This window comes from Ursus arctos, unplaced genomic scaffold, assembly GCF_023065955.2.
Source record: "Ursus arctos isolate Adak ecotype North America unplaced genomic scaffold, UrsArc2.0 scaffold_12, whole genome shotgun sequence".
Taxonomy (NCBI): domain Eukaryota; kingdom Metazoa; phylum Chordata; class Mammalia; order Carnivora; family Ursidae; genus Ursus; species Ursus arctos.
The window spans coordinates 12,477,949-12,499,914 of NW_026622786.1; the positions used below are offsets into that span (position 1 = coordinate 12,477,949).

Consider the following 21,966-nt stretch of genomic DNA (forward strand, 5'->3'; position numbering starts at 1 on the left):
CGGTCCATTTCCGTCCTGCTCGGGAGCCCAGGCTGGCGTGGGAGCGGAGCGGGCAAGTCCGGGAGCCTCGAGCTACCGATCGGTGGAGTTTTATAGCAGATGGGACACGTGGCTTGGGAACTTGGTTAACCACCTCCCCTTAACTATTACATAGTATCTGGTAAAAGGGGAAAACAGAATGGAAGGACCAGGTTTTTCTTTTTCCAGCTGTCTTTTATCTATGAACAGCGAGTGGCTTCTGGGCTGTAGGGAAGGAGCTCCCGAGGGGAAATACTGCAGCTCTGAGCAATGGATCTGGAGGTGTGATTTCTGAAAACGGCTCTAGGGTGATAAATATTCATTTGACTCTTCAGTGCTGTTGATAGATTTTCTACCAACTACAATGAGAAACTTGGAAGACTTACAAACTCCACGAACGGGATTTTTATGGACAGAAGAGACAATTTCTACTTTTTTTTTTCCTGAGGAAAAGAAGAGATTCTGAATGTTTCCATAGTTTAATAACACCTGAGTATACAATAAAATAAGGTGTAACACTGAAATGTGATTTTTTACGTGTCAAATGTATTTTAACAGGCTATGCCTACATATGAAAAAGACGTTTTTATTTTTTTTTAAGATTTTATTTGAGAGATAGAGTGAGCGAGAGAGAGATCATATAAGCAGAGGGAGAGGAAGAGAGAGAAGTAGGCTCCCTTCCTGAGCAGGGAGCCAGACATGGGGTCCCAGGACCCCAGGATCGTGACCTGAGCCGAAATCCGATGCTTAATTGACTGAGCCACCCAGGCACCCCTGAAACAGACTTGAAAGCATGTACTGCTGGGGGGTCTCCTTCCACTGTTCCATTTTTCCTAAACACTGACTGGCACTATATAGAAAATCTCGAATACTTCCAGAAGTATTTGGACCACAGCATCAAAGTTAACTTTTCCTCTAAGAAAAATGCCTGAGCAATTTTGGATAACCTCTCAGAGAGGTTATCCAACACTATCAACAGTAAAGGGCCATTTTCGCAAAAAAAAAAAAAATAATAATTCTAAGAGAAAGGAGTGGTCTATTACCGAAGCCTCTATCCCAGGGCTACTGCGTGTGTGTTTTTTGGGTTGGTCAGCAGAAAGAGGCCTATAAATATTGAGAGAGAGCATTTAGAATATTTTCTAACAACGTGCAAAAGGATTTTTTCCTTCGTTTTTATTTAATTATGTATTTCACAAAAATGCTGGCTGTGGTGGACTCGACCGACGGTTAGAGAAACACTGAACCCCAGGACTGCTGGCGTCACGACTTCGGGGGGCTTCTCTCACTGCGCACCAGGCACACTGATGGACCTCATTCGCCAAACAAACCTAAAATGCGATCTCCTGTTACACCGAGGACTGCTCTTCTTTGTGGGTCACAGAACACATCTAAGGCTAAAAAGCCGGCTCTGGAGATCGTAGTAAAGACATCATAGTGAAGAAAGGGAGACAAAGAAGCCTGACCCAAATCACATTAAGCAACGACAGTCCTTCAAGAACTTTTTTATTGAGCACTTAGTACGCGCCTGCATGGTTTTAGGCCCTTGGGATTCAGCACTGAACAGGACAAGACCTCTAACTTCAGGAATCTTGTGACTACATTCTGGTGGGGGGAGAGGACAATAATCAAAGAAACCACAGATTAAATGGTCTCAGGTAGAGATGAGTGCAAGGAAGCAAAGTGGATCAGGGTGGGGCGTGAGAGGACCGGGTTGGGCAGGGTTATTCTGGATACTGCGGTTGGGGAAGGCAAAGCGCTCACGAGTGCAGATGCTGGGGCCAGTGTGCGGCCTCCCACACTGCTCGGTCACGAGTGTTGTGACCGTGGGCTAGTTCTCTAACTGCTGGGGGGCTCCGTGTCCTCGTCTACAGAATGCGAAAATAATAGTGCCTGCCTGGGATTAGTGTGATTGTGAAATAAGTGAACAGATGTCAAGTGCTTGGGGTAACACCTGCCACATCGTTAAGTGCTTAATGAAACAGGACTACTCTTTCCTTAGGCGGCGAGGTGTGGGCAGAGACCTGGATGCCGGGGTCAGCCATGCAGAGGTGGGGTGAAATGACACAGCTGCCATGAGATGAGCCCCTCAGGGTACTTACGCAGACTGTGTACATTTTCACCTGTAATCTTCACAGGGATCCTGGAAGAGACATTATCATGCCCACTCTACAGATAAAACCCCGCAGGGTAGAAACATTAAGTGGCTTGTTTCAGGTCATCCAACTAGTTGACAGGTGTCAGTGAAGTCTGTCAGTGGCCTCACTCCTTCTAGGTTTCTAACACCTCTGCTAGGTACTGGCACAGAACTGAAAGTCTCCTGACTTTTACTTTGTCCCTTTGTTCATTCATCCCCTCGTCCATTCGTTCATCCATTTTATACATTTCTTCATTCAAAAAGTATTTACTGACCACCTGTTAAGTATCACAGTCAACTGATAATACTCTCTTTGCCTTCAAAGAGCAGGGCATTTCAGCAGGGGAACGGTCAGGCGGGAGCAGTGAACTGCAGAGCTGCCAGGGGCGGGGCGGGGGGGGGGCAGAGGCCGAAGAGGCCTTGCTCTGGAGCGGATCTGGAAGGAACACTGGGAGTTCGATATAGAAAGCGGCTCGGAGCAAACTCCTAAAATGCTTTCTGTGCAGAGAACGGGGAAGCGCTCGGGCTTCTGCGGAAGAGGACTGGAGGAGGAAGGAGCCGCAGAGCCCGGGACAGAGGCTGGGCAGAGTGTGGGCCAGACTAGCGAAGGGAAATGGGCCGGGACAGGATGTCACCGGTCCAAGGACAAGACGAGGCCTCCGCAGCAGCTGGCAGAGCCCACGCGCACGTGGAAATGCCCCTCCGGGCGCCGGGACGGCCGCAGAGTCACCCCCTGCCTTCGCTATGAATGCGTGTATGAGAGGGGGCAGCAGGAAGAGCAAAGAACGGAGAACGGACGACACTAGAGGACCACAGGGCACCGAGGGGCACGAGTCCATGTTACAGAGATTTTAAGAGGAAAGACGGACGGACGTTTCATAATTCCGCTATCTTCGCTTCTCCTCCTTAGTTTTGCCAACTCGGGAAAAACGAGCGGCGCGTGACGTAATCACCCTCACCTCGTCATTCAAGAAACAGAGAGCACAAACGGGTGCTATTCAAAAGTCCTAATTAGAAACCCTTAATGACGAAAAGGCCTTTCTAAAGCAAGGCAAGACACTAAATGCATTTTACGCCCTATTTACCGGCCCTTCCTGCGTACTGCCCGTCCCCCCCTTTGGGCAGCAGCCATCCAGAGCAAAGCCCGGGCGGCGAGGACAGGCCTGCCGTGGCTCGGCCCTGACATGAAAGGCTCGATATCAACAGTGACTGTCTTTGAATCTTTAGAGGGTTTCCTCTCACTCAAGCAAACAGAAACCGAACCCATTATTTTAAGAAAATAAGATCTGAGAAGCAGGACCAATCCCTTTCACTGCTGGCTGCTTGCTTCGCCAGCACGCAGAGCAACGGCCACCACTCGCAAGCTGGATTCTTTTTCTTGAGCTACTGACGACTTTTTAATCAACTGTCTTTTAAATGCATTAAACAGCAGAGGCAAGCTAGGAGACCCCAGGGTATGTGAACGGTTCTATCGCGGCAGTCCTTCCGACGGTGCTGGAAGAGGCCGCTGGCTTCCGCGGGCTCTGTGCCGCTCAGACGCGCTTGTGCAAGGCGAGCCCACTGGTTCCTTACCTTCCTCAGCAACGACCGTCAGTGTGACGGTGACGCCAGCATCTTTGATCAGCTGCACAATGTTATCATGCGACAGCTCGACAATGGACTGCCCATTCACCGCAGAGATGTGATCTCCGATTTTCAGTTTTCCACAGCGATCCGCGGGGCTTCCTTCGATGACTCGGCCAATTTTATGAGGAATAACTAGGGGGAAGAAACGTCCAGGGTTTTCCATTATCTAAGACATGTTAGCGTTGGATTTATCATCATTTAAAAAGTCAAGAGAGTAACATCAAAAAACATCCTTTAAAAGTGGAGCAAACACGTATCGCATGGGATCCCCTTATCCAGCTGTAACTACGTCCATACTGTCCTCCACTCTGGGCCCGCATCCAAACCCGCTCCGGACACAGCGCCGTCCCAGCGCATCGACCTCGGTGCTGCTTTCCACTCACCAGAACCCTTTCTCCGATCTTGGTGCTGCCATCCTAACATCCTGCTTGTCGGCTCCTGACCTCACTGATACTTAGGATACTCGCACGACGCTGATGCTCCTTGCTTCTCGCTGGCCATTCGGGCTGCACCCCACTTTGGCTACTTCCTAAACTGCCACAGTGAGACCAGCTTTGGTTCTGCAGAAGGGGCACTGACTCCCCCAGGGGGCCTTATAAATAGATGCAGTTCGAATTCAAGGTGAGGACGCTGAAGCGACTGCTCAGAAACCCAGGCACGGTGACCGTTACAACGAATCCTACTTAGTTCTAGAGCAAAATTCATTCCTTTTGTTGGTGCCTTTGGATTTTTTTAAATTACAAAAGCTGAGGGGAATCGGAACATGAAATGTTTAACGTTGAGATTATTTGGCTCATGGATAAAATCCTGCCCTGAATATGCACAAAGCAGAGTCTAAGACATTTGCAAAGACACACCGCGTAGTTCTGCGGGCTCGTGATGCTAAAGGCTTTCCCAGGCGATGAAGACACTTTGCTGTTTGAAAACGAGTTCTCAGACACTCAGGAAATCTTGTCAAAATATCTCTCACCCCTGTTAGTAAGGGGCATTTGTATCAAGAAACAAATGTTCCTCCCACGTTCCTTAATTTCCTTACCTGGGTCAGTAAACTCGTCGGGCATTTGCCTCCTGCTGACTATTGATTGTTACGAACAGGAAGAATTAATATTTAAAACGGCACTCTGAGTATGTTTAATTTCCATAGTAAGATGGGCTCCCTACTAGTATTTCTGAGTCATAGTAGGTGTATGTCAGGGACATTTTAATAGGCCTTCATTGGAACTGGAAGTTATTCTTGGCCGTGATTTATAGCCCCACGGACAGTGCCATTCCCCAGCTCTTCTAGGGTTCCACAGTGAGAGATTTTATCCTCAAATAGAGGAAGTCTATGTTGGAAGCAAGTGCCTTTTACCTCTGAGTTATACCCAGCACTTATTATATCAGTTTCCTTAAAACAAAGCAATCAGAAAAGCGCCCAAGCAGTACGGGCCATGTCCTGTGCCAGGTGGGAAGCGCGATTCGCGGAGAGAACAACAGGTCAGAAGCGTGTGCTGTGGGGCGCTGGCTGGCTCAGTCGGTTCGGTGTCTGCCTTCGGCTCAGGTCATGATCCTGCGGTCCTGGGATCCAGCCCTGCATTGGGCTCCCTCCTGGGGCGGGGGGGAATGCCTGCTTCTCCCTCTCCCCCTTGCTCGTGCTCTCTCTCTCTCAAATAAATAAAATCTTAAAAAAAAAAGAAAGAAAAGAAATGTATGCTGACCCAGACAGTGGCCCTGTGGTGACCTTCTAACCTCAGCACCTTAGTTACTCTCCTTCTTAGAAAAGATCTACTGGTACGTGGTGTTCATTGTAGATGAGAAGAAGAGCATTCAGCCCCTTGGCACGCTGAAAGGGATTTGTTCAGCCTTGGGAAAGCATCAAACAAAATGAACCTCTCACGTCTCAGTGGTTCCGTGCTCATCGTGTGAGCCATGTGCTCAAAAGGAACCGGCAAATCTTGGCACAGAACGTCCGTAAGAGTCAGCTGTCCGCGTGAAGGAGGGGAGGTAACAGTAGTCAGAGTATGACAGTCTCGGCGTCGACAGCTGTATTATCACAACAGTCAAGAACAACAAAGAGACCCGTAGAAGGGTAACTGCTGAACGAACCAGGAGGTTATCAAGGTAACCCTAGAGTATCGGGAGCTCAGGAAAAGCCTGAAATCCTGCCTTGCTTTTATTGGTATACAAAGTCCACGGGCATTTGCCATAAAACCAATTTATCCGTCTTCGTTCCTCTTTGGCCTAAATCTGCCTCCCAGCCTGGCTTGTCCAGCTGCTGAGGTCACTTTTGTGCTCTTAAAACATTTCTTTCGGGAACAGAAAGGACAGTAACGGGAAATGTCCCCTCTCAAAGAATCCTTTGCAACCAGAACTGGAAAGTACAGGGTAGGAAAGAGAAACACTGAAGCCTCCGAGGCACTAGCAAAGCAAAGTCTAGCCAAGCCCCTTTCACCCTAAATAGAGGTCTCTTCTAGGTACTCTACCCACTGCGCACTTACACGAGCTGGGGCTGCGCAGCAAGGGTGCTGGACCCGGATTCCTGACCTTGGAAAAAGTCAATGGGAGAGAATCTCAGAATTTCTTCCTTCCCTCCTTTCTTTTCCTTTTTTTTTCCCTCTCTTTCTTTCCTTCCCTCTCTCCCCATCCATTGTTTCCTTCCTTCCTTTCTCTTTCTCTCTCTCTCTCTCTCTCTCTCGCTCTCCTTAAGATTTTATTTATTTGTCAGCGCGCGCGAGAGGGCACAAGAAGGGGGAGAGTGAGAAGCAGACTCCCCGCTGAGCAGGGAGCCCGATGTGGGGCTCCATCCCAGGACCCTGAGCTCACGACCTGAGCCGAAGGCAGACGCTTAACCGACTGAGCCACCCAGGCGCCCCAAGAATCTTGGACTTTCATGACTGGCGTCGGAGAGGCGACTGGGAACTCTACTTGGGACAAATGTCACCAGAAAATACATTTAATCAGAAGGAAGAAATAATCTATCCTGAACGGAGTACCAATCTATACCAAGACAAGGTCCATAAAGAGCGATCTACCCTGACAGCTTTCCTGCCTTTTCACCCGTGCTAACTCTTGTCTGAAGCACACCTTCTCTGTAAGGCAGTCTGCAGCTGCTGCTCAGTGTTTGTGAGTGAAAGCCCCTCAGCCAAGCCCCCAGGACCCTCCTTCTATTTATACGAGATGCGTGGGAGCCCAAGAAGGAGGCTTGCAGGGCTCAGCATTCTGTGAGATTACCAACTAGCCTGTCAGTGACATCACCAATTCTGGGTTTGCACCAATAACTGAAAAGCTCAAGTACTTTATATAAAATTCACGGGCACCGGGAGCCTAATTTACCATTCAGGTTGATAATTAATGAGCTGCAAACACTCATTTCCTGCTACCCACGAGCTGCTGCCTCCATCTTACATTTTAATTGGGCTTTCTTTCCCATCTCGTTACTCAAGTATTGATAAACTTTTGGAAGTTTCTTTAAAAAAAAAAAGCAAGAGACAGTGACAAACAATTTTATAAATAACACGATGGCGATAGCAGAAGCTCCCACGGGCACCAGCCGCTAACATTTACTGAAGGTCCGGGCTAAGGGCTCACATGCATTATCTCCTTTAATCCTCCGACTCCTACGAGACAGGAAGTGTTATCGTCATCCTCATCTTGCAGAGGAAATTGGGAGCTCTTGGAGGGTAAGTAATTTGCCCACGACGGGACAGCTATTAAAAGACATAAGCGGGGCTTGAATCTGAGTTGGTCTGATGACAGAGCCCAATCGCTAATGACACTATCTTACACAGAGATCCAGCATCTGTGGGACGCAAAACCATCAAAATAGTAAGAAACAACTAAAACGAATAAATATAAAAGTATTTGAAAAATTTAAATATAGACAAACATACACAAATAAAAAGAAGATACTTAATATATATTAAAATGCAATATACATTTTAAATATAAACGAATAATATAAAAAGGTTAAGCCTATATAAGTAATGCAACTTATTTTACTGAATTCCTCTATCTTCCTTTGTTTTATGGTGGACCCTAGACTCTCCCCTCATTTCAGCAGTCCTAGGAACGGAGTATCTTCCGTATAAAAAGCGGTTAGCATCTATCACACTGCATAATAATCTTGCACTGTTTCTGTTAATCTGAATGCATGGGATTATTGTGTGGCGTGAGAATAAGAATAGGGTTATCTAAAATGGTTATTTGGTTTGGGAAATACTGATTTCCAACGCTTTAACACAATATCCACCAAAAATCTGCTTTCTTTCATTTTTCCAACACAGGCCACATAATCATCCTCAATGCATCAGTGAGAGAGTTCCAGTTCCAAGTGTTACCATAGCAACTGCTTTTGGAAAATGGAAACTAGTATCAGTGAGCAGTGACCTGATACTATCGTAATAACTCATCCATGTCACAGAATCTTCTCCCTTTACACACTGGCATTAATTTTAGCAAGATTTTTGCAAATTGGTTTGGCTTCTAACACTCCTGAAAGGGTTTTCTTCTTTTTCTAAGATTTTAGTGACCATCTCGTCTAAGAGGCTCTCACTACTCAGGATATAATCAAATCCACTGGCGAAGGCTAGCACACATTTTCCTGTGGTCAAAGATGTTTACCATTTGACTCGGAAAAATGAAGTCACCAGACAAGGACAATAGATCAACCTCAACTTTCTGGTTCTCGTCTTACAGTCATTTGCATCTTATAATTATATTCACAGATGATTATTTCTTAGAAACAGAAAGGCAAGACAAATATTTGATTTGCTGGATTGTAACAGCCCTGGACATACCAGAGGCAATTCCTCCTTTGTTGAAGGAATTAATATATATAATCATCCTTCCCAGGTGACAACACAGTCTGTTAAACTGGGTTCAGGATATTTAGATCAATGCTCAAAGTTCTGACAAAATTTGTACCTTTCAATGACACATCTATAAAAGGTAAGAATGTCTCTTGTCATTCGAGAAGGTTCCTTTACAGCTGGAATGTGGCAATTATGATTAAACACAAAAGGACTATTTAAGACATATTTGGGTCAAGATTTTCCTATTAATCTGTTTTGCTTCTCCTCAACTGCTTCTAGCATTTAATTCATGTCTGCATACACAGTTTCTCCTGAACACAGCCTCTGTCTCCCTATTTGAGAAAACTCAGCACTGTCCTTTTGCTGAATCTCAGAGGGCGCGCCCCTCATATTCCGCCATGGTGTAATCCCGATGCAAACAGAGCCGCTAAGACTGATTTTATGGAATCTGAGATGAGAGATGGACCCGAAGCCTGCAAGTTTAGGATCAGACTGCCTGGTTTGGAAAATAAAGAAAACATTCATCCTTCTTAAAAACTTACGTCTCTAAGGCAATTGATACGTAATTCCTAATGAGTTTCACGAAGCCCATTGGGAGACTCAGCAAACTGAAGTTGCAGGGACAGGAGGATACAGCAGCCCTTACCTCCTGGAGGCGGTTTGCTTTTGGAGGTGAGGATGACAAAGCCAAATCCTTCGTTTTCCTTTCGTTGCAAGACTACATCGTAGGCCTCCTGCGGAGCAGGCCTGGCTGGGAGCTCTGCTCGGGTCAGGCGGGGCGAGCCGTTCTGCGTCGAAAGGAAGGCTTGAGAGCTGTCCTCCTCGGGTTGTTTCTCTATAATAAACATGACCGATTCCGATATTTTTGGAACATCATAATTTTTGTTAGCTACAGTGTTTCTGTGCTAAGCCTCTCACGGGAAAATGTAGATTCGAGTAACCGATAGCATAGAAAAGTGATCCCCCCACATGCGCGCTGGACCCCACTGGATTGCAGCTGCAGCGGCGTGCCTGACAGCCTAAATACTCTGCCAGCATAGAACCAGAAGAATGATACGTTTTCTCGTGTTAAAGGAAGCTTTTCGAAGCTTCCATGAAAGTTGCTGGTAAACCAATTCTTCTTGCAACTGTCTTAATTTCAGCAGGATTTTGACAAGTTGGTAATGAACACTGACGCTGTACATTTCCTTTTGCAATCAGCCTTAAATATAAGTTAGTGCAGGACTAACGTTCGTGATGCTGGGAGGTCACCGCATCAGGGCCGAGGCGCTGCCCCTCCCTGGCTGAGAAGTTAGCTGTCAACACAGGACTTGTCTTAGAGAATGTGTTTTACAGGTGCAGTCTTCCTGATTGATGACCCCAGGTGCGCTAACCATCAGGGGCCCTCCGCCGACCCATCCAGCCTGTAACAGCCAATTCTCCCAGGCATAGACTAGGTCATAGGAATCCCCAGCAAATGGAGAGTTAACTTATGCCTTTTTTTCTTATTCAAGTAGGACATCAGAATTTGAGAAAGAATAACCCAAGTTAGTCCTAATTGATTAAAAAAACAGGCAGATTTTGTGCCGTACTTTGAGCCGAGCCATCATTAACAAAACCGTAACACACGGCCACGGAGGAATACCCACTTGTAAGTGCTCTTTTGGCTCAAAATCTACATGATTCTGAGATTATGGTTTAGAATTTCAACAAAGTGCCAGCAACGTCCAATCGTTAATGAAAAAGGGTTTGGTTTTTTTTGTATACCGCGTGGTTATAATGAATTCGCTAAATGCCTCCAATAATATCGAACTACGACAAAACTTCTTCACGATGCTTTCCAGGAGACCTCCAGCCGTACAAGAGCACATTCTTTACTACACGTGGTTATGTTCTGACTCCAACACAACCAACACCGCATTAAAATCTGTACGAGTCTCTAAATGCCTGATACTTAGGAACACAGGCAGGCCTTTCCTTTGGATGTTGCAATCAAAAACAGTGCCTCGTTTTTAAGAGTAACGCAAATATTCATCAAGTCAACAAACACCCGTTGATGTTCTCCGTGTGCCGGGCAGGCACTGTTTTGTGGGGGGGGTACGGCAGTTAGCCAAATGCATCAACATCCCTACCTCTGTGAGGCTTACACGCTCGTGCTACAGGGCTGTCTTTTTAAAATCTTAAAGTGGCAAGAATTCACTTCCAAAAATTCCGATGCAATATTTCTCAAAGCTATTGATGAGAAAAATGTATTTACCTCCTCATGTAATGGTTTAGACCCTGGGGTCTATGATTAAACTCCCTGTTTCAATCCTGGCCCTACTACTCACCAGTTACGTGTCTCTCGACTGTTCTGTGGGTAACTGTAAAACTGAACGACGATAGTATTTACATCCCCGTGTCGTAGAGACTAAATAAAAGAATCCGTATGCCTGGACAGAGTAAGCACTCAATAAATGGTTTTTTTTAATGTTAAATGACAGTATATGAAAACTTCTCCAATAGAAACATTCGGCCCTCTTTGAATATTTAGCAATTCATCAGGATCCAAAATGTTTTGATATTCAGCTCAAGGGATCTCTTGATAGGACTAAAAAACTGTATTTGTTTTTAAGAAAACAGACAACCTGATATTCCCAGCTACAATACCACCGTGGCAAAATCTGTCAATACGGTAATAAAGTCTTAATATAGAGGCCCCGGATTTCTTTCTCTTTTGATGGTAGTATTATTGCTGGAGCCTTTTGACCTTCCACGGCCTTCCCCGGTGAGGCTCTGGACCCCATCAGATGCTTCTCTCATACCCTATTAAGCATAATAAAGTAACCTGCAAAACCAAACAGAAAATGGACTAAGGCTCTTCTGTTTCTTGATTAATCTCTAAAGCGGGAACAGGTTCACATACCACCATAGAAGATCTTTCTTCTGACGGTTAATAGCACGTGGCCATTTCGAGCAGCCGTCGTCATGAGGTCCAAGACTTGTTTGTGGGACTTGCCTTTCACGGGAATACCGTCAATGCACAGGAGCTCGTCAGCTGCGCGGAGCCGACCATCCTTCTCCGCTGCGCCCAGAGGAATGATGGCCCCGATGTAGATCTGATAAGATAACGAAGTGCAGGTTGGTCTCTGCAGTCAACTAAGATCTACTACGACCTTTAACTACGAAGTGAAAGACTTCCTGACCCAGTACTACGCAAACCAAGATATTTTGCAGTTCAGCTATGAACATCTGAGAAAGGTAGTATCTTAGAAAGTGACCATTCTCCAAAAAGGCCACTTCACATAACCACAGTACATGATCCCTTCTGGATCTTCAGGGATGAGTACACACAAGAAGGAAAATGCAGAGCTGTTCAGTAACTTAAAAAGTGCCACTATCACTTCTATCAATACAACAAGACACTAAATTCAGAAAATGCAGTTCCGTGGAGTAGCTACCAAAAAGCACAAAAAGTGTATTGAACGGGGCTCCTGGGTGGCTCAGCTGTTAAGCGTCTGCCTTCAGCTCAGGTCATGATCCCAGCGTTCTGGGATCGAGCCCTGCATCGGGCTCCCTGCTCAGCGGGAAGCCTGCTTCTCCTTCTCCCACTCCCCCTGCTTGTGTTCCCTCTCTCGCTGCCTCTCTCTCTGTCAAATGAATAAATAAAATCTTAAAAAAAAAAAGTGTATTGAATGCCATCAGCAAAGGTTTTCTATACACGGTTCACAGCAACTGGGATAATTCTTAAGAAATTCCCGTTACATATGGTGACTGGTGGAAATTCAGTCTATACAACCCAGAAACATTCCTTTTTCCTCAATCTCAAAGCAGTAGATATCTCAGGGGAACAGAGTGGCCTGAGGTCCACTTACATCGAGGTAAATGGATCTGGCTCATTCTGCTTGCCAGCAATTAGAATCCTGTAATTAGGGAATCCTGAATGTTTGGGCTAGTTTCAGAGCTGCTAAAACCTGACATTGAAGAGGAGGGTTTCTCCCAAGTTGTTTGAGATAAACTCTGAAAATGTCTTAGTCACCGCTGTATGTATCCACAAAATAGGAAGCATTAAAACAAAATCATGTCTCCCACCAAGAACGATCAAGTTATTGTATATCTGCCCTGTATAAGTCGACCTGCCTTAAGCTTTATTTGTCTCTGATAATTGTTTTAACTATAGCCAATACGGCTAATTAGAACACATTTATAATACATAAATCAACTCTTCTATCCAGAAATAGAAAGAAGCCTGTCATTTTAAAAAGTTATTGTTACTCACCTAACTTCCAAGCATGATAATAATGTCTTTCTCATATTACACAGAAAAAACTTAAATATGTTCTCCAACTCTACAAAGCACATTACTTCTCTGTCACTCAAACTAAGGGCAAAACTTAAAAATAGAACCCATTACATTTGTTCTCTCAATTTTATGTGAGAATCATGTATATAGTTCTAGATTTCAAATGCTTTACAAACACAACCCTTGTGCTTTCTGAACAGAAACATCAATTATTTTATATTTTCCTAGTTTTGTAGGTATAGCAGATGAAATGGCACGCAAAGTACTGAGCATGAAAATGTCAACCCATTAACATGCGTAAGTGACATAATACACACAGGCGCATGCACCTGTTTATGGAGCAATCAGTCAAAGGACAGACCGATGGGGGTAAACAGGATGCTTCTTTCTTAGAGAAGGCAAAGGTCTTAAAATTTAACAAAGGCAAAGGGAAATAAACATTGAAAATAAGCTGTAGGCACATAGCGAAAGACAGAAATTAATTACTGCCCAATTTACAGTGAACATACTCAGTTCTCGCCTCGGCCCCACCAAAGTTACGGAGAGCCCACCACACCAGCAGAAATGCCGTTCTTCCTCTCATTCATGAGATGCTTAGAGAAAACAAAATATTTAAAAAGAGAGAGAGAAAAAAAAAAAAGAACAAAAGCACCATATTCTACCAAACAGCTACCTAAAAGTTCATAGGAATGGACAAATCCCGAAGCATCTGAACTTACAGACTGGTCCGGTCCCTCTCCTCCCAGTACCCGGAAGCCAAACCCCGACTCCTGTTTCCGAAGAAAAACATCCAAGTCCTTGGTGTTTGGGGCTAAGGAAAACCAGAAAAATATAAAAATAAATAGGTAAAACAAAATACTTCGATTTATTTAAAAAGGATTACAATAACACAATGCCATTATTTAGTAGGAGCATATTATAGAGTTCAATAAACTATAACCTCAGAACTTTCTGGCATGTGAAAACTTACACAAGAACATACCATTACATACTAGTACAAAAAAAAAATTCAATCCTAAGTCTTTGTTTTCAGCTCTAAACAAAACTTTGGGGGCGCCTGGGTGGCGCAGTCATTAAGCGGCTGCCTTCAGCTCAGGGCGTGATCCCGGCAATCTAGGATCGAGCCCCACATCAGGCTCCTCCGCTGGGAGCCTGCTTCTTCCTCTCCCACCCCCCCTGCTTGTGTTCCCTATCTCGCTGGCTGTCTCTCTCTCTGTCTAATAAATAAATAAATAAAATCTTTAAAAAAAAAAACACAAAAACTTTGTATCGAGATTGCTCAGAAACATTTACCCCCACTTCCCATTACACTGCCATTAAGTCCTAATGCTTTCAAATCAATGTTGTGATATTAAATGCAGAATCATCCAATTTAAGTTTGACATTTGATAGGTACAAATTATCTAAATTAACATTTGGACAAACCCTAGGAAAAGAGAGCCCATAAAATGCCTTAATTCTACTCCTAAACTAATATCTTTGTTACTGAAAAGCATTCCATATTCACTTAGCCTAATTTTGCAAATGGATTCTTTTAAAAGAAAATAATGATCGCTAACACCTAACATTAGCCCCATGTTCTAGCTGTGGAAACTGAGGCCTAGGTAAGTGGCCCAGTGTCGGGCAGCAAGTAAATGACAGAACTGAGGTTTCAAGCCAGCTGGATTTCTAGGGGCCACGCTCTTCACCCACCCTATTCTGCCCCCCAAGGGCAGGTCACATTCATCAGACTATTAAGTCCGGAAAATCTACTTCACGCCCAAAATAATTTGATCTTCAAGAAAATATTAATGTTATACACAAGCAAGAAGTGTTTGCTAGAAACATGTCGGGGAACCATAAAAAACTGAGATACCAGATAGGGTAAATCTTGACAAATGTCCTTAGAAGCAGTCTCTTTTCAGAAACGATTCCTATTAGAATGACAGAACTTTAGGGATAAAAGACTCTTGAGCCCAACTCAGTTACTTCCTGGGTACGGCCCAAAGGGGCTGGGTAGTTTCTGCCAATACTAATATATCGGGCTATGAATGGCAAGTCAAAAGAAAGGGGATGCTCCAGATAGTTCTATCAATTTAAATTACTGCATTGCTGTGTTGGCATCTGGTTTTCATCTCTCTGAATAGGGTATGGGCCTATCAAGGTAAAGATCTGGAATTGGTTAAATAACTATGAAGCTGATTATACATAATTTTCCCACCTGCGTACACAGTTTCCAAGGTAGATTTAGATCTATTTCTCAGAAACAAATTAATTTAAAAAAATTAAGCCTCCCTAATCTGCAATTTTACTTTGGAAAAGATTGATCATTTTCAGTAAATTAGCACAAAAATGATTTTCTGCCTTCTGCACGCTCTCTGCTCATCACCTCTCAGCCGGGGCTCCTCTGAGCAGTCTACTCTTGTTTCCTCCTCAGGCTGCACACTCTCTGATTCACCACCCTCCTACTCCTGCTGGGAAAATCTCTGAAACGCAAGTCCGAGGTGATCATTCCTGCACAGAGTTAAACCATTCCGCGGCTCTCTATCCTCCTGTGATGGGTCCGGCTTCCTCGGAACGGCCTCACCTGCCCTCCCCAGCCTGCTGCTCGCCCCTCCGGTTTCCCGTGCCAACTGCACCCAGCCAAACTGGGCTACTTGCAGAACCCAGGCCACGCAAGGTCAATGTGCAAAGGTTACTGCTTTCTTTCCCTTTTGCTCTGTCTCATAAATACCTCTTCGTCTTTGAAGACGTGGTTCTGGCTTAACTCCCTACATGAAGTGGTATCTGACACTTCCTACCACCCCCAGTGGTAAAATTGACCATCTCCTCCTTTGGGTCCCAGTGAGGCTCATTTGGACTTATTTATGCATACTTCTTTGATTACATTTTTGTCTCTTCCGTTTAGGTTTAATCATCTTTTTGGGCGCAGGGCCTATGGAACCTACTTATCTCTGTATTCCCATCACCTACTCTGGTGTTAGGTAAGTAGGCACTTAATCCCTGGTTTTGAAAAAAAAAAAAAAAGAATGAATGAATGTTGAATATAAATGGAAGAAGCCCAGAGTCATGAAAATGGGAATGAAGGAATCACTTTTCAACATGGTTTTGAAAGATGGGAGGGTCCCAGGTTTTTAGAAAATTCAAATTGATTTTGTTGCATGCTCTCCTGAAATATTCCACAACTACTTACGTTTATCTTCATATAAAGTCTTAGATTTCAGGTAGACCTCAGAAGGATCCAATTTCGGGGATCCTGACCTGACAATGCTGGGTGGAAAAGGCATAGGCTGGGGAATGGGCTCATTTATGGCCTCCAAACTTCCTGAATTTTCCTTTTTATCTGTTTTCTGAAATGGAAAAGGGCCTTACTTAGTATTTTAGAAAACCAGGTGGTTGATTAGTTCATAAAACTATTGTGTGAACCGGTGTGTCAACTGATGACAGTGGGGGGGGGGGGTGGCAGGGTCAAAGCCACAGCATATCTGCAGTCTTGTAGGAATTTACCTTCACAGTCGTGTGCACTTGGTTAAAACATATTTAACTTAAATTCGAAAAGATTTATACTGCTGTCAACTGAAGGGCCTGAATGCGTTCTCAGTTTACGCAATCTTGCCCTTTTCTTCCCCCCAAGACACAAACTGACTTTGCGAAGAAGATGGGCAGGGACATAACCCAGGGTGGGAGCGTGTGGCAAGAGGGGGGCCCCCAAGCGAACAGCCTCGTGAAATTCTTGATCTGCCCCACCTCCCCACTCGGTTTCATCCCCAGTGCAGATGTTTGAGATGCCACTCCTTCTCAGAAAATGGAATAGGAAGTGGTACCTCTACGGGGGGCTATAAAGAGGACACTATGAAAACCCCACAGGGCCCATTCAGACACATGAAGGAAACACACACAATCGCGCCGGACAATCCGGTAAGGGCAAACGGGGGCATTGTGCTCGTGTTTTTCCCATTCTCCCAAAATAACAGCCAGGCAAATGACTTAATAAAATTTGGAAAAAAAAAAAAAAAAGAGACCCAATAACAGCCCAAGAAAACAAATACGGTTTTGAGAACCGCCTTTTCTGCGTTCTTGCCGGGGGAGGCAGATTAGGGATGTTTGTGATAAAATAACGAATGCGGACTAGGCCTCAGGAGCAGCGGCAGCTTAGTGGGGTGAGGACGGTCCCTACAAAGTGCTGTCCCAGAGTCACTGACCCAGACCCCGTCAGGGGGCAGGAAGACAAGAGAAGCGCCCGGTCCTCGGTCATAAAGCACTGGGGTCACCGCGGCTGCACTGGTGCCCGTTATGAAATAGATTGGTGGCACGGGAGTTAAAAACTAATGACCAGAGGAACCAGAGAAACGTAGAAAAGCACAGTGCGACTGTAACTACGTAGACAAAAAGCATTTCTGGTCACGCTGGCCGTAAGTGGTACAGTCTACAGAAGCGCAGAATGTTTCTTTCTTTTTGGGCCATAAGACAGCAGATTTGTAGAGGATCTTATTGGGTGGAGCAGAAAGAGTTCACCCATTTTCTATCGGCTGGGCTTTCCTTTAATAGCCCATGGTGTATGGCTATGGAAGCCCGTCTTTCCATTGTGAGATGACGGACTCCCAATCAAGCAAAGTAGAACTAAATTAGGATTTTATACATAATTGTCTTTATAGCCATACCCACGTAATGTGGCTATTTCGGCAGCCACACATCTGCCCCTAGCACACTGTCTTTCCTGGCACTGTTTGCTGTACCCTTTTTTTAGGTCTTATTTGCTATACGGGCCCTTAAATAGGCTACTCAGTTACTCAGAAGAATGCCAAAGAGAACACTGTTTCAAGTCTGACAGCCCATCACTTTGGTAACAAGCAAACTGAGCACAGAGGCCACAATCACTCTAGAAAGTCTTGTTCAGTCCACTGTGAGGAGGTTATCTCACTGTGGGTATTTACTGTCCCCAGGAAACGATGTGACGCCGTATCGCGGCTTCTCTGCGCGTCAGGGAGAAGATGTCCCAGGTTTTATTATCTGCCCTAACGTTTAGCCCCTTCCTTACCCTTGCTCCTCTGAAACGCAAAGAAAGCAGAAGGACTTCTAAGTGGGCACGTCGGTGTCCTCACGCTTTACCATTTAGAGGCCAGGGTTGCTGGCAGTGTGGACGGCTAGCATTCAGCAGAAATACTTAACCAGGACAGCACACCTCCTCTCCAACCCACACGCTTCCCCAGAGCTTCTGACACAAGCCCGGGGCACGGCGCCTCCTCACTTCTCCCAGTGGACAATCACCGCCGCAGAGCGCTGCCCTTACGGAGGGGGACGCCGCGTCTCTCTCGCTGGGTTGGGAAGAAGCGTGTGAGGACCACTGTGTACTCACCGTTTTGGCAGTTTTAGTTGGTGAAGGAGGACCTTGAAAAAAACAAGCCAAATTTTAAAAACAGAGGAAGCATTTTTCAGATCACAAATACTACTCGTGTTGATGACAAGGCTCACTTCGACTTTTAGTAGGCTGGTAAATTCTACGGCCAACACCCGCTGTGTGCCAGGCGTTGTCCATATATTATCTCACTTCATTTTTCCTGCCACTTTATAGATCGGGTCAACAAAGACTCACACAGATCATATTACTTCCTCATACCGCAGAAGAGGCAGCGAGGCAGGAAACTGACATTAGGCCTGACACCAAACCCTGGTCTTTTTGTTGTTTTTGCTGGAATCCTGGATAGCCCTCCAGCCCTCACAAAGAGATCTTCCCCTACTCTGAGCACATTCTGCCGTAGCACCCAGAGAAGAAACAAAAATAGTTCCGAGACATGAGAAATGTGAAAAACATCCCAATGACGTTAGACTGCTCATTTGCCTCCAAAATGAAAACTACAAGCCAGAGAGAGAAGTGTGAAGGGCTACCATTTTATTCTTTAAAATACTCGTCATTCATAGGTAGGGATTTAAGAAAGCCCATCAAAATGCAACTTTATGATTAGTCCTCGGAACTGGATCTCTGTCCGCCCGCGAGCAGTTCAAGTCAGCTGATGACCTTGGAAAATAAAAATTGTATTTCTCTCACACGAGGACTGTGGGGTTTCATTCACATTGATGGACAGATACTAAAGCTTAAGAGAAAAGCTTCATGAGCACGAGCTATCACGATTGCTTTACAGAACAGATTCACACCATCCAACACCTTGCTTATTCGCAGAGACGCCGGCTCCTTCAAAACACCCTCAGTACATCACAGAGGCTCAGAGCAAGAACCACAGGTTGAAAGCGTCAACTTCTATTACTGCCATCAACACAGAAAATGAAATGAAGAGGATATATTTCATTCGAAGTAGCATAATGCTGTGACTCTCTCTAATCACTAAAGCCATAAATCAGATTCGAAAAAGAATACAGAGGGAAGAAAATCCATAACGGACACGAATGAAACCACTAATAACTAAAAAATCTGCTGCAAAAGATAGTGCTTACAGAAGCAGTCGGACAGAACCTTAAAGAAAAGGCACACTAATTACCAGCTAAGTCTGCTGGGAAAGGAGAGATTCTGCCCTGGAAGGAAGGACGATTAATAGATACAGATTCAAGGGGCGCCTGGGTGGCTCAGTCGTTAAGCGTCTGCCTTCGGCTCAGGGCGTGATCCCGGTGTCTGGGATCGAGCCCCACATCAGGCTCCTCTGCTATGAGCCTGCTTCTTCCTCTCCCACTCCCCCTGCTTGTGTTCCCTCTCTCACTGGCTGTCTCTATCTCTGTTAAATAAATAAAATCTTTAAAAAAAAATAGATACAGATGCAAGAACAATGAAGACTTTTCCTTGTGCTTTTACTCACCTCCTCTTAAGATAAGCAATGGTACGTCTGCACCTACTGGAAATTGCTTTAGCACCTCTACCACTTGCAGATGGGTTAAATTCTGCACATTTTGATGGTAAATTTCCTTAATTATATCCCCTTTCTGGAGGCCTTGACACCACTGACTATCCAATATCATTTTGACCTTCTGTCCTGTTGGGCTGTCGGCAATTGCAAACCCAAAGCCTTTCGGGCCCTTCATCAGAGGGATAGTCACTAGTTCGGGCTGGGAGCCGCCCGATGACGCCAGGGATGCTCGCTGCTCGCTCAGATCCGAGGGTCCATTGAGACGGTCGCTGATCAAGGTGGGTCCCGGTTTTCCATTCTGGTCCAGGACCACTGCTCCTGACTTAAAATCCTGAGTATTCGTGCAAGTCTCTCCCTTGGTTAATGACTGTCCATTGATGACAGGCGTAGCAGCAACAATGTCCGCAACAGGATCTTCATTGTCATCAGGAAGCGGATAACCACGACACAGGGTGAGGCTGACATACTGATTGACGGGTACCAACTGAAACATCTGGACAACATCTGCATGGGTGTGACCAAGGACACAGTTGCCATTGATGTCTACAATAACATCACCTGTGAAGACATAATCGTGTTAAAAATATTAAAACCACCAAGCAAGTTAATGTCTTGTTGGGGCGGGACGGGACAAAAATAAATGTATCATCCAAATTTGAATTCTGGAAACCTCTTACTAGTCATTAACTGCTGAAAAGATAGATTCTGAACACAGACACGTCATTCTCCCTTCGGTGGTTCTTCTCTAAAAAGCATAGAAATGTATAAAACCTTAATTATCTTTGCAGCAAAGAGTTAGGACCTCAAGTTCAAGGGAATCATTGGGAAAATAACTGAATTCAGACTGTCATTGTTAGTATCTCCTCTGAGTCCTACCTACGCGGCTGCGCGAAGCTAGTTCACGGTAGTCGGTATTCAGCATAGAGAAAAGGAGCAAATAACTCCATCGGCTAGTTGTACAAACAGGCGATCTTCTATTTCTTGATTTTAAGAGGCCAGTAATTACAGGGTACTTAAAAATTCATTCTAGTTTGAAAAATTTAGGGCTGAAGATTAGAATAATGTGATGTTATGAATGTACGTTCCTTTGGCATCTTTCTTATCATAGATTTTCAATTTATTGTAATTCAGATTTTGAAAGGAGAAACGAGCGACAGGAGAATCCAACACAAGCAAAGAACGTATCATTTAAGACACTGAAAAGTCAGCTAAACGGATCGTTGAAGAAGCTGGTTTTGCTTTCCTGACTTTACATTATTACGACCACTCTGTGGCAGAATCATTACTATTTGACATTCATCAGTGGTGAGTTTTTTTTTTTAATGCAGCCTTAACTTGAAAAATCTGCCCTCTAATGTCTCATCCATTTGCTGCTTTTATTTGAATATGATTATTTAAAAGGTTATTGCCAAATAAAGGTGCTTTAATTTGTTCTGATTGCATGTAGGCTCGAAAAAATCAACATAAATGGTATTTAAAAACAAACGTTAAAGTGTGCAGAAATGTGCTTCATCATCTAAGACGACACAGAAATTAGACTAAGAAGAAACAAAGCTTGGACTTTTCCTCCCCTAGTAAAAGTTTCCAGAATTTCCAAGGAAGTATTGTATTGCTATGCACATTAGACATCAGTTTTAGACAAATCTGCATCTACGTTATGAAACCCTGACAGCACATACGACAGCTACCAAATGTGTTCTGGGGACAAAATGTTAAAAAAAAAAAAAAGATCAAAACTGAGAGCTTAAAAAATTTTACTAGTAATTTTACTCTCTAGAGTTTGTTAAACTTACAAAGTCATAAAGAAGAGAGCAAATAATTTTCCTTATAAATATAACTTTTGATTATTTTAAGTTTTCTTGTATTAAGTCTCTTGTTTTAAGCTTCTTAAGTCTTAAATGGGAAAGCATAATATGAGAGATGCCATATCCTAAATGAAAATAAGCTGGTATCTGTCATCAAAAATACCATGGCAACTGAATCGTCCAAATGGGGGGACACATTTGCATTAGCAGGCAGTCTAAGAAGCGACCTTGGTGGCATAGTAACAACCTCTGGGAAAAAGTGCTTAAACCTCCCCCATAACTGTAACTGTTCTTGAACTTCCTCTAACCCCCTCAGCCCTAAAAACTGGCAGCCGTATAAAAGTATCTAACAATTACCAAGTAAAGACTTTGGGAAAACTACATAAAAGACAAATTTACACGGCTCTGTAAAAACGGTAATTTCATGTCTATAATTCTTAACATAGGAGTTTAATTTTACTAACAGCCCGTAAGACTAAGGAAGCAAAAACCAAACCAA

At 44.4% G+C, this 21,966-nt stretch overlaps 1 protein-coding gene across 3 annotated transcripts in view; it reads right to left on the reverse strand.

Annotated features, from left to right (window-relative positions):
• The window catches only part of MAGI3 (membrane associated guanylate kinase, WW and PDZ domain containing 3), a 234,163-nt gene that overhangs the window by 16,403 nt on the left and 195,794 nt on the right, over positions 1-21,966 (reverse strand). For all 3 annotated transcript variants that reach the window (XM_026483723.4, XM_057310354.1, XM_044378631.3), the window contains 7 exons: positions 19,615-20,220; positions 18,165-18,196; positions 16,002-16,158; positions 13,549-13,640; positions 11,453-11,645; positions 9,215-9,403; positions 3,725-3,910 (listed from right to left, as the gene is read on the reverse strand). In XM_026483723.4, coding sequence (XP_026339508.2) covers positions 3,725-3,910; positions 9,215-9,403; positions 11,453-11,645; positions 13,549-13,640; positions 16,002-16,158; positions 18,165-18,196; positions 19,615-20,220 — 1,455 coding nt within the window. The remainder of the gene's footprint in view (positions 1-3,724; positions 3,911-9,214; positions 9,404-11,452; positions 11,646-13,548; positions 13,641-16,001; positions 16,159-18,164; positions 18,197-19,614; positions 20,221-21,966) is intronic.